The 17,443-nt window shown below is 47.4% G+C and overlaps 1 protein-coding gene across 2 annotated transcripts in view; it reads left to right on the top strand.

The window, feature by feature from the left end:
* Positions 1 to 16,186, top strand: part of NIPAL3 (NIPA like domain containing 3) — a 54,044-nt gene extending 37,858 nt beyond the window's left edge. For both annotated transcript variants that reach the window (XM_042244561.1, XM_004005116.4), the window contains 5 exons: positions 2,028 to 2,163; positions 4,394 to 4,482; positions 6,367 to 6,430; positions 8,183 to 8,277; positions 12,200 to 16,186. In XM_042244561.1, coding sequence (XP_042100495.1) covers positions 2,028 to 2,163; positions 4,394 to 4,482; positions 6,367 to 6,430; positions 8,183 to 8,277; positions 12,200 to 12,399 — 584 coding nt within the window. In that variant the 3' untranslated portion in view covers positions 12,400 to 16,186. The remainder of the gene's footprint in view (positions 1 to 2,027; positions 2,164 to 4,393; positions 4,483 to 6,366; positions 6,431 to 8,182; positions 8,278 to 12,199) is intronic.
* Positions 16,187 to 17,443: the final 1,257 nt, after the last annotated feature.

Below are 17,443 nucleotides of genomic sequence, written 5' to 3'. Positions count from 1 at the left end.
ACTGATCCCCGGTGTCCTTCTGAAAGCAAGTCCACTCTAGCAGCAGGCCGTAGACCACGCAGATCCCTGTCATTGTTCGATAGGGTTCCACTATTTCTTTTTTAACAGCTTTGTGCATGCTGAATTGCTTCAGTCGTGTCCGACTCTTTGCCCATGGACTGTAGCCCACCAGGCTCCTCTGTCCATGGAATTCTCCAGGCAAGAATACTGGAGTGGGTTGCAATACCCTCCTCCAAGGGATCTCTCCAACCCAGGGATCGAACCCACATCTCTTCTGTATTCTGCATTGGCAGGCGGCTTCTCTACCACTAGTGGCCACCTGGGAGGCCCTTAAACAGCTTTACAGAGATCTTATTTGCATACCATAAAGTTCACCTGTTTAAAGTGTATATAATTCAGTGATTTTTAGTATATTCACAAAGGATATAACCGTCATCATAATTGAATTTTAGAATGTTTTTGTAGCCCCCCAAAAGAAACACCAGGCCCACTGGTAGTCACTCCTCATTTCTCATCCTCCCAGCCCATGGAAGTAGAAGTAGAAAGTGAAGTCACTCAGTCATGTCCGACTCTTTGCGACCCCAGGGACTGTAGCATGCCAGGCTCCTTTCTATCCATGAAATTCTCCAGGCAAGATTACTGGAGTGGGTTGCCATTTCCTTCTCCAGGGGATCTTCCCAACCCAGGGATCAAACCTGGGTCTCCTGCACTGCAGGCAGACTCTTTACCGTCTGAGCCACCAGGGAGGCCCATGGCCAGTCACTAATGTACTTACTGTCTCATGGATTTGCCTCTCTGGACATATTATATAAGTGAAATCATACACCCTGTGGCCGTTTGTCACCGGCCTCTTTCACTGAGCATCGTGTTTAGAGGATTCATTCCTGTTGTAGCATGACTCAGGGGCCCATTCCTTGATGATTTTGTTTGCAAAGTGGGTTGGAAGATCATGGTCCCAAACCTTCTCTCCTGGTGAATCAGAAGACCAGAGAGTTCTGAGGCATGTTGGCCAGTTCCCTTCTGTCCCCTCCTCACTAACAAGGGCAGTCTGGAGGAAGCGCTTATTTAAACTGGCTGCTGACATTTGAAAACTGCGGCCTAAGTAGCTGAGGGGCCACCAAAAGTCACTGTGTCTGATGGGCTGTTGGCAGGAGAAGGCAAAATGTGCAGGAGCTGAGAAAACGGGAAAGCAGAGCGTTGCAGCCAGAACAAGGACCTTTAGCTATGCCATACTTCGGAGCTGCTTTTGACTTCTGCTATGGCAGGGGGAGCCGATAGTTTAGAGTGAGAGGTCGTTTCTGCGGTGCTGGGTAAAGCAGTGGTCTCTACAGTGAGGCCAGCAAGACAGTCCACTGGGCGTACAGGAAGAAAAAGTATTCAAACCGGTATTCATTTTTATCTTCACCTTTTAAGTGAAGGACATATGTTTCCTGCATCTGTTTTATAATATACATACTATAAAAGCTCAGAGTTAACTTGACTCTAATTTTAAAATAAAGAAACATACATATTTGAAAAGTATATACATATGCGTAGGGGTGTGCATTCTAAAACCTCTAGTCTAAGGAGATGTTTTTAAAAATACAACTGGGTAAGCATTTTAAAAGACCGGAAAGGGACTTCCCTGGCATTCCAGTGGCTAAGACTGCACACTCCAAGTGCTAGGGACCCGGGTTTGCTCTCTGGTCAGGGAACGAGATCATACATGCAGGCAACTAAGACCTGGGCAGCCAAATAAAATACATAAAAATAAAATTTTTTAAAAAGACCGAAAAAGCTCTTTACACATCGCATTTTCCCTGAGATTGCCTTGAGATCGTGTTCCAGACACGGCGCTGCCACTCTAGGGTTCCATGTGAACTCACTGCCCTTTTTTGGTTGAGTTCAGAAGGGACATTTGGAAATGCCTGTTGGGGTTTTGCTTGCCTAGCTGCTTCCACAGGAGAGCACAGAAGAGCTTCTCCTGTGTAAATCACCGGCTGGGCTCTGCCCTGAGGCTCCCACGTGTCCTTGCTAACCTTCCGCAGGCTCCATGAGTGTGGTGGCGGTGAAGGCTGTGGCCGGGATGCTGGTCTTGTCCGTACAGGGGAACCTGCAGCTCGATTACCCCATCTTCTACGTGATGCTCGTGTGCATGGTGGCGACTGCCATCTATCAAGCCGCGTGAGTTGCCAAGTCCTTTTTCCCCTGGGCCTCCCCACAAAGGTCTCTTCCAGCTTCTGGGTCCAATTGCAGTTGTTTTTGAAGTTGTAGGGAAGGGAGAACGTTCACAGGCAGCCTGTCACCAGGGTTTGGCATCCACCGTGGAGTGAGAAGGGTCGCTCATTTGCTGAGTTATCATATGGAGGGCCTTTTGTGCCACTTGAAAAGCCTCGATTGGATGTGTTTTTCTCTCTCTGCCTCAAAAATGTGAGAACCACATGATCAGAGTCAGCCTCCCTTCCCACCTGGATCGAGACAGGTGCCCATTTCAGGGCTCTCCAGAAGGAGCTGTGCCATCCCCATGAGGCATTTGTTTGTCATCCAAGAAAGAGCAAGCAGTGGTTATTTCTTGTGCTCAAGAAATCTGTCCAAGTAGAAGAGCAAGATGACAGTTTCTTCCTCAAAAGCAGGAGTCCTGAGGTTAGGAGGCCTGGGCCTCGTTCACATCTGAGATCGGTGACCAGCAGAGAGCCTGGGTGGGTACGTGACGGATCTGCGTGGGTACAGAGGGTGGACAGTGCAGGACTCAGTATGGTGTGTGTGGCAGGCCAGGCCCCGGACTCCAGCTGCTGGGGCTCACTGCCCCCCACAGCACCTCGGGGGACCGTAGGGGTGACCGCTGCTGCCCAGGTGCTCTGCTCTCACTGCCGTCCCACGAGCTTGAATTCATTTGGCCCTCACAACAATGACGTCATCCTCATTTTGCACTTAAGGAAATGCAAGCATCCAGAAAGTGGTGGAGCTGAGAGTGAACCTAGCCATCTGACTCCCTCCCCTTCCCCCGCCCCTCACCCCTCTGCCCTAAGCCCCCTCCTCTAAGCTTCTCTAAGACAGAGAGCCCTCATCTGCAGATGAGAATAACCACGTGCATGCATGCTCAGTCATTCCGTCCTGACCAGCTCTTTGTGACCCCATAGACTGCAGCACACCAGGCTCCTCTGTCCATGGAATCTTCCAGGCAAGAATATTGGAGTAGGGTGCCATGTCCCACTCCAGAAAATCGTCCTGACCCAGGGATCAAACCCACGTCTCCTGCATCCCTGCTTTGCTGGTGGATTCTTTACCACTGCGCCACCTCGGAAGCCAAACCGTAGCTTCTTTTATGATTTTTGTTACTATTATTATGCCAATTATTAAGGTGTTACAGAAAAACCCGAATGAACTTTTTGATCAAGTCATGACTATGCTTAGACCTCCTACGGTGATTCTGGTCATCATCCCTGAGCTTCTGCCCAGTGCAAGGCTCCGTGCTGTGTCCTCCGCGGATTACAGAGATGACCGGGAGGCTTCTCACTCAGGCACTCGGCACACATTCACCGAGGCCTGCTGTGTACTAGGCCTGTGCTGGGCCTTCTGCACACAGAGATGTGAGCAGTAGTCACTGAACTCAAGGCGCTCACAGCCCTGGTCGGGGGACAGCTGGGTAAACAGACGATTCCAGTTGGGTAGGAAGTGTGTTTTGGTGTAAGCAACTTTGCAATAATAACCACAAGGCTATGCAGTACAGTTACAATTCAGTCACTTAGTCATGTCCGACTCTTTGCGATCCAATGGACCACAGCATGCCAGGCCTCCCTATCCATTACCAACTCCCAGAGCTTGCTCAAACTCATGTCCATTGAGTCGGTGATGCCATTGAATCATCTCATCCTCTGTTGTCCCCTGCAGATAATGGACAAAGAATATACTCCTAAATGACAGAGAGTTTTTTGTAGATGGAGAGATGGGGAATGACTCTAATTTCCTCTCTCCTTTTTCCTATATTTATCTCAGTGACGGTTGAATTAAGAAGAAAATTTGTTTAAAAAAAATAACGACAGCACAAGGCAGTTAATGATAAGTTCTCCAAGCGTTTCTTGGCATGTTTAAGGGATCAGGAAGGGCTTTTTAGTGGGTTGGGGATGCGGGTCACACAGAGGCGAGGAGAAGGGCATTGCAGGGATGAGAACCATGTGGGCAGAGGGGCTGCAAGGAGAAGGGGGTGAGCTGCAGGCTGTGTGTCCAGGGGAGGAATGGGAGCTAAGTGTGGACCCCAGCCCGGGAGGCACACAAGGCTGGCATCTTTCTAAACCTGCAGAAGGCCCCTTCGTGCCTGGTTCGCTCTTCACACCAAGCCTGCAGTCACTGGCTTTCTCCTCTGCCCTCCGACGTCCCCCTGACGGCCCACTGACTAGAGTCTTTTGTGTTGAAGGTTTTTAGGTCAAGCCTCACAGATGTATGACTCCTCTCTGATCGCCAGTGTGGGCTACATTCTGTCCACCACCGCGGCCATCACAGCAGGTGAGGGTGCAGACGCCAGATTTCTGTCTTCCACCTTGACCGCAGGTTCGTTCCCCTGGGGTGGGGGAGGGAGCACCACCTCCGTCCGAAGGCCGGTTCTGCTGAGCTGTTCTGCCTGTCACAGTTGTAGATGGTCTCATGGGGAACGAGAGACCTGGGTTTTCACCACAGCACAGACACAGAGCTGTGTGGCTCTGGGAAAATCACTTCGCCTCTCTGAACCTCAGGTCCACATTTGTAAAATGGGAGTAATAATACTTTCCTCCTAGAATTGAAATATGAACGTGTTAGTTGCTCACTCACAACCGACTCTTTGCGACCCCACGGACTGTAGCCCGCCAGGCTCCTCTCTGTCTGTGGGATTCTCCAGGCAAGAATACTGGACTGGGCAGCCATTCTCTTCTCCAGGGGATCTTCCCGACCCGGGGATCGAACCCAGGGCTCCTGCAGTGCAGGCAGATTCTTTACTGTCTGAGCCACCAGTGGAGCCTAGAATTGAAATATGTATAGTCCAAATGTCCCTTACTTTGTACTGCTTGTGCCAGGTTTTATTAATAATTTTTACCATCATCTGCTAATTACCATCATCTGCTAATTCCACAGCCTTCACTGGCCAAGTAACCATGTATTTCTTCTATATATTTTTTAGAGATCATTTATATATATATATATGTATATATATATATATATACACACACACACATACACGATTATATATATATATATAACAAGTTTATATAGATATATATATAAAACAAGTGCTCAATAAGTGATTTTCATTATTACACTCCCCTTCTCTTCTATTTCACCTCCATATTTTGTTTCTTTTTCTTTCTGAGGTGGCTTCAGAGGCTATAGACATATCAGAGTTTGTTGTTTGTAAGAAGCAGTGGTGACTAAAGTTTTCAGAGTAAAAAGGCCAGTGAGGGCCAGTGTGCCTCCCTTTGGGGAAGGCCCAGCGGCACAGCCATCTGCTTTGCCCTGCAGTATGTTCAAGTGGTGCCCAGACCTTGCTTACAGAGATCAGGATAAGAGGGCATACAGCCCGCCAAGCCTGTGCCATGAGCGGGACCAGGGACTGAGTAGGGTTTGACCCAGAGCAGCCAGAAAGCTGACCTCATGTGGATCGCGTGGAAGTTTCAGTCATGGTCAGTGACTTCAGTCCAGGCAAGGGTGAAAGGAATATGAACACTGTGGTTGAGCTGGGAGTCAAGCGGGAGCTCTGGGTGCAGCAAGAGGCGAGTAGGGTCGGGGGTGGGGGGCTGCGGAGTGCTGAGATGAGTCCAGACTGACGCCGGCTGCAGGGTGAGGTCAGCAGGCCCTTGGCACTTCACGCCACAGGGCGTGACATCTGCCAACCACATGAGGTCGGAAAGCTCCAAAGGCTTAACCACAAAGCCTTGGTTTTCCATCTTAAGAAAGATGAGGGAGAAGAGTTGCGTAAAAACTGCTAAGTAAGGTTTTTAGCTCATAGTGTCATGTCACTGGAGGATGCCTGCTGAAGGGTGTGCAGGGAACTCTGCTGCTTCTTTACATCTGTTAATAACTCTATTTCAAAAGAAAAGAAAAAAAGGTGGAGGTAAGAGGGGCGGTAGGGGAGGAAAGGACAGTCTATTCTCCCAAAGGCAATGGCAACCCACTCCAGTACTCTTGCCTGGAAGATCCTATGGATGGAGCCTGGTAGGCTGCAGTCCATGGGGTCGCTAAGAGTTGGACACAACTGAGCGACTTCGTGTTCGCTTTCAATACCTTAGCAGGCGCAGTCCTGGTATGTTGGGTCCCTCTGGTTTCCTGCAGGGAGGGGAGGCCACCAAATCCTAGGCAGACTGGCCAGTAGGTGATTTGAAAAGAGCTCACTTGTATTTTCCACTGTTCGCTGCTCAGGCGCCGTCTTCTACCTGGACTTCCTCGGGCAGGATGTGCTGCACGTCTGCATGTTTGCACTGGGGTGAGTCCTGTCCTGCACACCCCCCAGCCCCCTTATTGCAGGCAATTTGCCTCTCTCCCCACACCCCTGCTCCAGCCTCTAAGCCAGTCCCTTCGAGCCAGAGGAGCAGCTGGCAGTGGAAGCTTTGTCCCCAGAGGTGAGCATTTCACCCCCTAAAGGGTTTTATTTTTCCTCGCTTCTCTTTCGGGCTTTCATCTCCTTGTCATTTTGAACACATCACATTTTGACCCATGAAAAGACTCTCAGCCTCACCTCTGATCAAAGAAATGCATATTGAAAAAGAATTTTAATAAAAAGAAATACAGATTGAAGCTACACGGAAAAGTGAAGTCGCTCAGTCGTGTCTGACTCTCTGCGACCCTGTGGACTGTAGCCTGCCAGGCTCCTCCATCCATGAGATTTTCTAGGCAAGAGTACTGGAGCGGGTTGCCATTTCCTCTCCAGGGAATCTTCCCGACCCAGGGATCGAACCCAGGTCTCCCACATTGCAGGCAGATGCTTTACCATCTGAGCCACCAGGGAAGCCCCAAGACATCACACAAGAAGCCATGATTTTGCAAAATCTAACAGGATGAGTAATGTCACACTTTGGTGAGAGGAGGAGATCAGCTGTCTGCCACAGTGTGAGAAGTTCTTTGATGTGGGAGGACAATTTGGCAATATCAGCCACGCTTTTTTTTTTTTTAATTTTCAGTTGGAGGATAATTGCTTTACAGTGTGTGTTAGTTGCTGTTGTACAACAGTGTGAATCAGCCGTAACTATACATAAATCCCTTCCTCTTGAGCCTCCCTTCCACCACCACCCCCATTCCACCCCTCTAGGTCCTCACAGAGCACTGAGCTGAGCTCCCCGTGCTACACAACGGCTTCCCACCAGCTACTTATTTCACACATGGTGGTAGCCTATATATGTCGATGCTGCTCTCTCAATTAGTGAAATGTTTAAGTGAACATGCCTCTTGTTGCAGCTTTCCATGTCTAATCATTTATCTCGGAAAAGTAATTGAAATGGGACATAAAGACACGTGTATAAGGGTGTTTATTCATTTTTAAATTGATGGTATAAGCACATAATTGAAAGCAACCTAAATGCCTATCAGTAAAATACAAGTTAAATAAATTACGCCGGGGTAGGGAGGATAGAAATGACTCCTCTGTTGACCTGGGTGGTGATCCCACTAGTGTGTACACAGGTAAGATTCACTGAGCTCCACATTTTGGGATTGTGCATTTTGTGGCATGTAAATTACACCTCAGTTTTTAGAAAGTGTGCTTGTTTATCTAAATTCTTGGAGGAAAGAACAAAACAAAACAAAAAGACCGGAGACCCTGGAAGAATATACACCTATGTTGCGGCCTGGGGTTTGTATAGGGACTTTCCAGTTTTTACTTTCTCTGTTCCTATACTGGTTGAATTTAGGCTATAAAGAACTTTTTAATTTTTAAAAAAAAACAAACCCTTTTAAAGGCAGAGGACTGAGATGCAGGGTAAGTGGAGGTGAAGAATTGGCCCAAGAGAACCTGGTTTGTTCTGATTGAGGCTTGTGTGGGCCACACGGCCTGTTAGTATTCACCTCCCGCTTGCTCTCTGCGGATCCCAGGCCTGGCCGCCTCTCGGGGCCGTTCAGCAGTGAATCCCTCTCTGCAGCCTGCAACCCACCTTTTCCCTTTCCCCCATTACCTGCGTTTGAATGCATCCCTCCAGCCTCACTCTGGCCTTGCTTCTCTTCCTCCCTCATGTGTGTTCACCAGGTGCCTCATCGCGTTCCTGGGCGTCTTCTTAATCACACGGAATAGGAAGAAGGCCATTCCCTTCGAGCCCTATATTTCCATGGATGCCATGCCAGGTAACGTCAAATCCCATGTGTCTAGCTGGCCAGCCCATCTGCGTAGAATGACTGCTACTTCTATTTAAAAAGAGACAACCGGCCTCTGGGTTTGGTTCCAGGGAAGATGTGCTGTGCTATTATGGTGTGACTGTCTCTCTTTTTTGTTTTTAGTTTTTTTGTTTACTCTCGGTTTGCAAAAGAGGAGGCAATGGCTAAGGCACCTCGATTGGTTTTGAGCACATCTTGTCAGTTGTCACATCTGCTGGGGGATCTTTTAAAGACCATCCTGATCCACACTGGGTATAATTATGACCCACAGCACGTGACTTCCTGCCTACAAAAGGAAAAATCCATTCATCCCAGTGGAATGGAATGATCAGAGAGGGGAAGGAAAACAAGATGATTGAAATTCAAATACCATAACTTCATTCCTCAGATTCACATGGAAGTAGATTGTTGTGGAAAGCCTAATACCCCAGGGAGCTCAGGGTTCACACTGAGAAGCATGCGTTCACACGGTAGGAATGTAACTGTACGAATCAGCTGAATACTGCGCAAAAGGGAGTGGTGGGGCTTGTGGAAAACTGGACAGTTCTTCCCAGCCTCAGGGGATTCAGGTGAGAAGTTTACGATGTTGGCCCAGCCCTGTCTAGATTTGCTAGATTTGTCTAGATTTGTCCAAATTCGGGATGCAAGTGAGCACTAGCTTTCACACTTTGACTCAGATTTAATTTTTATTTTAGATATAGGAGATGGAACTCTCTCCAAAACATAATCTCCCGCCCTCCATTAAGACAGTCTCGTGAACAAAATACAGTTGCAGTGATGGCGTAGAATCCTACTTAATAAAGCACTCGAGAGGCAGGCATATTCTCAGGGCTGACCGAGGTGCCCCTGATCTAATTGGCCCAGGATTTATGTGTCCACTTTTTATATTATTTCCTCATCTCTTGCTATTAAGCTGTTGTCTGTTGTTCTTGCTGTTACCAGCCTGCCTGTTAATAGCAACTCTGTGTCAATCTTCTCATTTGACCCAAGTTGTTCAAATCCCGTATAAAATTAAAATAAATAAGCTCTGAGTTGGGGCCTTAAGATTTCTCCTAGGAGTTAAATGCATGAGCTTTGGTGCATGGACCTTTGAAACATCTAATCTGGCTGCTCAGATGCCTTTTTTGCTTACTTCCTTGTTTCTCGGCTGTGTTCCGGATAGATGAGGGCGCTGGATAGCTGAATTCCAGATAGGTGAGGTGTCAACTCTGTGTGTGTGTGTGTGTGTGTGTGTGTGTGTGTGTAAGTATGTGTATGTACATGTGTGTTTGTGTGTTTACAAACCGTGTATGTGTATACATCTATATAAGTATTTGCATATGCATATATGCCAGATGTGTTTTCTGGTAGAAGATAGAAGGTAACCTAAGGTAATCTTCGATATCCACATTCTGTGATCTGTTTGTGGATGTGGCTCTCGCTTTCTCTATGTGCCTCGTGACCTGTGGGAAGTTGGGTGTTGGAGAAAGGAGACCCTGCCCTCCTGGCATGGCATGTCAGGACTGAGTAGGCCTGGGTCCTGTTCTATGAGGTGGAGCATGGGCTTGGAGTTCAGATGACCTGGATTCAAATCCCATCTCCCGTATCTCAGTGGGATAGTACATTAAAGGTCCCGTGCACAGTGTTTGGGATATGGTAGATGCTTGGTTCAATTTCACTTTACTTTTGCTTTAAAAAAAAAAAAAAACTTTGAGAATTCCAAACCTTTGTTTGACCTGATGCCAGGTAGAACAAGAAGAAAACCCTTGAACAGAGTTTCCTCTCCAGATGCTTGGTTTCCCTGGTCCGCATCAGGACCTTCCTGGCTTTTGGTCTCACCAGACTGACATCTTCACAACCAACCAGTAGCCACCATTCAAGAGGAATTCAAGTTCCAGAGATTCAGTCTATGTCACAGCTGTGAGAGGCTTTAAATAATTCCAGAACCTGCAAGACTTCTAGAAAATGAGGAGAAAAACAGTCCCTGACAGCAAGGAGCTGGCCTGGCTCTCACGGTTGGGCCTTGGGGCTCCTGGTTGAACATAGAGCATTTCACAGAACATCAGCATCAGACGAGGATGTTCTGTGACCGTGTTGGATCAAAACACAAACAGGACCACACCACTGTCCCGTCCAAACACAGACAAAACACAAACATTGTCTGAACGATAGAGACCAACCATCCACCTAACATGAATGACTCCTGCTTCTTTACCAATCACAGTTTTAGTCTCCATCTCATCTTCTTTCCTTCTCGATAACAATCATTAAGATCCCCATTTATAGAATTAGCCCCACTTCCTGACCACATCTAATCCAAAGCAAAGCCCTGCTTCCTAAAACCCTCCTAACATCACCCTTCACAACGCTGATCCTGTAATAGTTCCTTTCTGATACCCACTTAGTGAAACAGTTGCCCATGATATACATCTCCTTCACTGCCATGAGTCAAGAAACCCAGATTTGTTAGACTGTAGGTGTATTCCTGGTGGGTTTGGGCTGGAGAGCATTGACAAAGCTAAACTCTGCCTGTGAAGCCAACTCCCTTCCCTGAGAAATAGGCATCCCCTCATCTCCTCCAATTTCCTCCCCTAAATCCAAACTACACATTTTTAAACTGTACCCTTCAAATTCTCATCAGCCAGGGCTTATGCAGTGTGAAGGTAAAGGGCCTCCCACAGACCAGGACTTCCCAGGCTGTTTGTAAAATAGGTAAAGAGCAGGGGCTTTGGTGTCAGATCCCAGCTCTATCTCTCATTAGCTGTGTGTCCTTGGGCAAGTTACTTCACCTCTCTGAATCTCTGTGTTCTTACCCGTAAAAGGAGGATAGTAGCATATTTCTGTCCCAGGATTTGGGGGGACTGAGGTCTGCAGGGAGCCCAGACAGCATTCTGGTTAAAAGTGTAGGCTTCAGAATTTAAACCTCTGAATCTGAACCCTAGAACTGTCACTTACTAGCTTGTGACCTCAGGCAATCTCCTTAACCTCCAACTGCCTCATTTTCCTAAATCAATAGTTGTGAGAATCAAATAAGAGAAAACTTTATAATGTTATAACTTTATGACATCTGCCACCAACTAAATGCTCAGCCCCTTTATACAATGCCAGCAACATTATTGCTCTTATTGTTACTGTTTAAAGCACTTAGCCCAGTGCATCAGGCATAGGAACCAGTCAGATGTCAGCTGTTATTATCATCATAGTTTCATGGGAAGTAATTTGCATTCAGGATGTTTATTACTCAACCAAAGGGCAAGAGAATTTAAAGTGTCTTAATTCCCTCCCAGGAAAAAGAATTGGCCTCAGAGGAGGCTAGGTCCCACCTGACTAGGGGAATTGTAGAATACATTTAAAGGAATTAACAACTAAGATATTTGCCCTCAAATATAAGTAGAAATTCAATATCAATGTGCCCAGAAGCAATAAGCAAAATCACACCTAACCCCGTATGTGGATCAGGGATGATAATGTCAAAACTCTCCCTCTGAGCATCATGATATCTGTGTATCACGTATCTGTGACACGAAAGTTATCCTCTTAACAGTATAATGACGTTTTTCCAGATCCTGATCTAAATCAGCAGTAAAGTGTTGGCATCTACCACGTTCAAAGCACAGTGCTGTTTCCCCTCTGACCCAGACAGTCTCACCTCCTTCGAAGCCAACCAATGGTTCCTCTTGACAGTGGCTGGCCTGTGTGCATATTTCCTGAAGATTCATCCCTTGTTGCTTAGCAACTGTAGTATTTCTAGTGTGTATTTATGGGTGTTCTTTTTTTCAATCTAAAGCATTCAGGAAATTGACAGTGCACACGGTTAGCTCCTGAGCACCATAGTTAGTCCATGGTGGGATAGGCCCAGCCTCCTTTGGCTCCCGTATCACATAATGATTTGGGGGGATGGATTTTGTTTCAGGTATGCAAAACATGCATGACAAGGGGATGACCGTCCAGCCTGACCTCAAAGCTTCTTTTTCCTACGGGGCCCTGGAAAACAATGACAACATTTCTGAGATCTACGCTCCCGCCACACTGCCCGTCATGCAAGAAGAACATGGCTCCAGAAATGCCTCTGGGGTTCCCTACCGCGTCCTGGAACACACCAAGAAGGAGTGAGCCCACCTTGAAGGAGACCCCTTTCCTCTATTCACAGCTGCTCAAGCCGTACTGACAGTGGTTCAATCCTTAATTCTAAAACCTGCCAAGTCTTTTTTTTTTTTTTTTAAATCCGCGAACTCTAGACGAGCATCTTGAAAAGCCTTTGCCTCGGACAAAGGGTAGATTACCTTGGTCCTGGAAATTTCAGATGATGAGGGTGGGAGTAGGGGGATGAAAGCGGTATTCTAGGCAGGCAGGGCAGAGTTCAGCCTCTGCCTGGTTTAGCCCAACCAGACTTGGAAAGCCTTCATCATCCTTGCAGACGGTACCCAGGCAGTGACCTAGGGTGGCCACGTTCTTCAGAGCTAAAGCCAGGCAGACATTCTGCCCCTACTTTCCAAGTCCACTGGAAGGCTGGAAACCTCTAGATCTAGTCTTCCCTCACCTCATGTGCAGGCCTGGCCTCTACCCACCTCCCTCTTGATTCTGTACCTGTGATAACCTTCATGTCACCTTCACTTGGCATGGAGAGCCAGCCCCTGGTGTCACGCTCTGTCACTCACCTGTAAGGAGCTCACATCTGCTTTCTGAGTGTCTGTGCCTCTCCAGGGAAGACGTGCTTGATGTGTTTGTACTGGGTCCACCCTGGAAACTAATTTGATTCTGGTTCTGCTGCTTTTTTTTTTTTCCCCTCAAAGGAACTGAGAAATTAAGAGAAGGGGAAGAATAAGAAAGAGTAGGAGTGATGAGCCCTTAAAGGAAGAAAAATCCCTTTTCATTTGACAAGAGGTGACTGCATCACTTATCAAAGGACAGACAGACAATCTGGTGTTTTGTGTTGTATTTTCCTGTACCCCAGTGCCCTCTGGGAAAACTAGCGGGGTGGAGGGGGGAGGTGCTTATTTCAGAGACAGCCTTGCTCACCTCTCCTCCATCCTCTCCTGTGCTGATCGACTAACCAAGCTTGAGTCATTGGCTAACTTCCTTGGGGTCAATAGACTCTTTGGGTCCCCATATACATACATCTTCGGGAAGCAGGAATTCTCAGAAATGGGGCTGCTGCCGGCTGGCTGCATACACAGCTGTCTTCCCTTAGGCTGACTGTATACTTCTGAGAATAGCAGGTTCTATAAAGTTCTGTAAACTTTAATGAGAGTAAGGATCCCTTAGGGAATTTATTTAAAATGCAGATTCCCACACCCCAACCTCAGATTAAGTGGGACTGGGACCAGGCCCAAGCATCTGCATCCTTGGGGCTTCCCTGGTGGTCCAGGGGTGAAGACTCCACACTTTCAGTATAGGGGGCACAGGTTGGATCCCTGGTCCAGGAACTAAGATCTCACAAGCCGAGTGGTGCAGCCCCCCCCAAAAAAGAGTCTGCGTTCTTAACTGGCAGCACAGGTGATTTTGAGACTGGTAACCCAAGTATCACATACCTTGAAAGTCTAATAATTGAGGGAGCCAGTCTGCTAAAATCCTGACACCCCCACACCCAACCCACTCTCCGTTGGAAAGCTGGAATTCTCATTCCTTGCTTCCTCTTGGGGGTTCATTTGGCAGGCTCAATAATCCCCATAGGATCCGTGGCATTTCTCCATCCAGCGATTACCTCTTAGAACTGCACTTCCTGCTTCTCTAGGCAGCCTTGAGCTAACAGGCAAGATAACAGTGTTAACAGACCAGTGTTGATAGATCATTAACCTTTATGGATTGTGCTTAATACTGCTTTAGTACCTTGTCTTTGAAGCTGATGTTTGTTGCCTGGGATAACCAGTTCTGTATTGTGTCTTACATGCCCAGGAAGGCAACAATGACTTTTTTTCCCTCTTTAGGATAGGTATCAACTCAGTTCAACAATGTTTTTGAGACACTGACTATGTGTTAAACATTTGGACAGTGAGGGCTACAAATAATAAGACCTGATTTCTGCCCTCCAAGCCAGCAGCAAGAGACACGAATATGTGGTCGACTATGGCAGGGCAGGCCGAGTGTGATAGTGGACCACAGAAAGTGGCAGTTGCGGAGGCCCGCTAAAGGCAGGCCCTGAGCCCAGAACTGGGTATTCAGGATCGGAGATGGTTTTGGCTAGACTCCCTGATGGGTGGCAAATCTGGCTAAGATTTGAGTGAAATGTAGCAAGTAGAGTGATCACCCCCAGGCCGGAGGGCAACATTTGCAAAGGCACACAGATGGGTTGGGGTGGGGGCAAAGGAAGAGCCAGGGTAGGTGATGGGAGATTAGCCTGCAAAGATCAGCAGAAAGAGGTGGAATCATGGAGAAACTTGAAGGCCTGGCTGAGGGGTTTAAAGCGTATCCCAGAGACCACAGGAGCCATTGATGGTTCATGAGGGCGAGAATGGCATATTGGAAAGGAGGCTTTATGCAGAGCAGAGGAAGAATTTGAAGGGGTGATAAAAGTCACTGTTCAAGGTCAGGCTGCACGCCTGCAAAAACAAAACACAAAAGGGGAATTAAAATCCAGTTTCACTGCTACTCATATTTTCCCAGTGATGTTTCCAGTGTGGGTCGTGGACCAGGAAGGGATGTGAGGGTGGAGTGGATGAAAGAAAGGTAAGCAAGGAGGCCATTTAAATGTGTCAAACCCAGGTGATCAGCGGGCACCTTGTATGCTCCCAGCCTTACACTGTCTTCTGCCCTTTGTTTGGTGATGTCTTTTGGAGTCAGGCAAGAGTGGCTAATGGATACAAGTGCGCTGTAATCTTGGGTCAGCCAACAATTGCGGGTTCAGCGCCACCCAGGAGCTGCTGCTGGGGCCTGGGCAGCATCTGCCTCCAGGTTTAAGGTAACAGCATCATCTTACGAGGCGCAGTACAGGAGGGCTGGGCAGAGCTGCATGTTGGCTGCCGGAGTGGAAGCCAGGGGAGGTCACGTGGTCCCAGGAAGAACGGCTGATGTGGAGCCATGGCACCCAGAATTCTGACTCTGGTCTTGGGCTGGCATCTCCCAGTCTATGTGCCCAAGTGTAAAAGGACTGTTTGCCGGTGACCAATAAGCAGCACTTGCTGTTAGGATGGGGGACAAGGACATCCATTTTCCATTCGCAGCCCTGATTCTTTGTTTCTCTCACGGTCCTCACATCCCCAAACCCTCTCGAAGGCTCCAAGCAACGTGACATGTCCCGCCAGAATCCCGTTCCCTGCCACCAGTACGTAAGGCAAGGTCACCAAACTTGGGTTTCAACTTTCCAGTTGTTCTCCAGCTTTCTCTGCCCGCCCCACTCCATCCCCCTCTCCTAAAGACTGGGATTCTGGAGTCCCTACTCAGACATTAATATCGGTTCACAGATGGGCACCTGCAGCTTTTAGAGAGCTTAGCCCCACTCCACTGGCCCCCACCCCTCCCATGGAGCTGCAGGTCTGAAGATGCCATCCCATGAAGCCTCAGGTGGTGGGAGGGTTTTGCAGGATGGAACTAGATACTGGGAAGGCAAGGGTGAATCGACCTCTCTCCATCGCTTTCCTGGTGGAAACCAAGCAACGGGATGGCACAGCGTGGAGACAAGATGCCCAGCAGGGTAGTGTTGGGGAACCTCCAACCTGCAGCCTTGTGAATCCCAAATCCGGTCCCACGCTGGCTGGTAGGCAAAACCGTTCTACTGATTCTACTGTGTGTTTCTCTGAGAAGCTGTGTAAGTGAAGTCACCTTAGAATATATTCTATGAGGATGCTCACATTTTGTTAATTTAATGACTAATGTATGGCATGTTGTTATTTTTCAAAAAGGTGTGTGCTAGGTACAAATAACATTATGAAGTGGTATTTAATTAAAAACAAAATCCACATGACACCTGTTGGGTCTGAGTCTTTCATCTGATTTCTAGAGTTGCCTACCTCAGTGCTGTCCAGTAGAACTTTCTGCCATGACGGAGATGTTCTATGTCTGCTGCCCAAATTAAGCATGTTAGATGTGGGAATGAAACCTAGGAACTGGGTTTTTCATTTTATTTAAATTCAGTTCCCTGAAATATCCCCATATATAGCTAGTAGCCCCTGTAGGAACAGTGCGCATCTAGAGGTGCCCAGGATTGCAGCTAAAGGATGAATTAAGCACCTTTTTTTTTTTTTTTTTTTGTAGTGGTGAAGAATATAGATTCTTCACCCTGCTTGGGTTTGGTTCTTGGCTCCACTACTTACTAGCTGTGTGGCATGGAACAAGTTGGTTAAATTCTTTGCGCCTGATGTGTAATAGCAGGATAGTAACAGTAGCTTCCTAAGGGTTATTATGAGGATTAGGTGAAGTAATAGATGTAGTCTTAAATCCATCAGGACACTATATTACACTGACCGATGGTTTCTGTATTTACTTATTCACTTCGGGATGGTGGTTTAGTCGCTAAATTGTGTCTGACTCTTCGCAACACCATGGACTGTAGCCCACCAGGTTTTCTGTCCATGGATTTCCCAGGCAAGAATACTGCAGTGGGTAGCCATTCCCTTCTCCAGGGGATCTTCCTGACCCAGGAATTGAACTCCAGTCTCCTGCTTGGCAGGCGGATTCTTTACCACTGAGCCACCTGGGAAGCCTTACTCACTTTGAAATTGTATAGTGAACACTTGTGACTTTTTAAAAGTAATTCTAAGCACACGTGTCTCTCTTCATTCCAAGTTTCTAATCTGTAAGGCAGGTGTGGAATAGTGCCTGAACATTTATGTGTACACACACACAGAATAATGTATACCCATATATTTAACAAGCACGCATATGCCACAAACTATGCTAAGACCTCATGTACGTCTCAATTATTTTTTATAACAGTTCCGTGAGGTAAGTTTTAATATTATCCCCATTTTACAGATGAAGAAACTGAGACTCAGGTCATATAACTGGTAAGTAGTAGAACCAGGATTTGAGCCCAGAACTGCCTCCAAACCTTGAGCTCTTTACCCCTCTGCTGCACGACCTTTCCTGCTATTGTTGGGCTTCTACGGGGTGAGGTCCACCACATGTTAGGATTTCACGTCTGAAACAAAGGATGTAGAGTTTCGATGAAGGATACAGACTTACGGAACAGAAGCTCATCAACTGAGTCTCTAAGGATCAC

The sequence above is a fragment of the Ovis aries genome, chromosome 2 (genome assembly GCF_016772045.2).
Source record: "Ovis aries strain OAR_USU_Benz2616 breed Rambouillet chromosome 2, ARS-UI_Ramb_v3.0, whole genome shotgun sequence".
NCBI classification, from domain to species: Eukaryota; Metazoa; Chordata; class Mammalia; order Artiodactyla; family Bovidae; genus Ovis; species Ovis aries.
The sequence above is the reverse complement of the archived record's forward strand: the minus strand, read 5'-3'. Positions and strand labels throughout refer to the sequence as shown.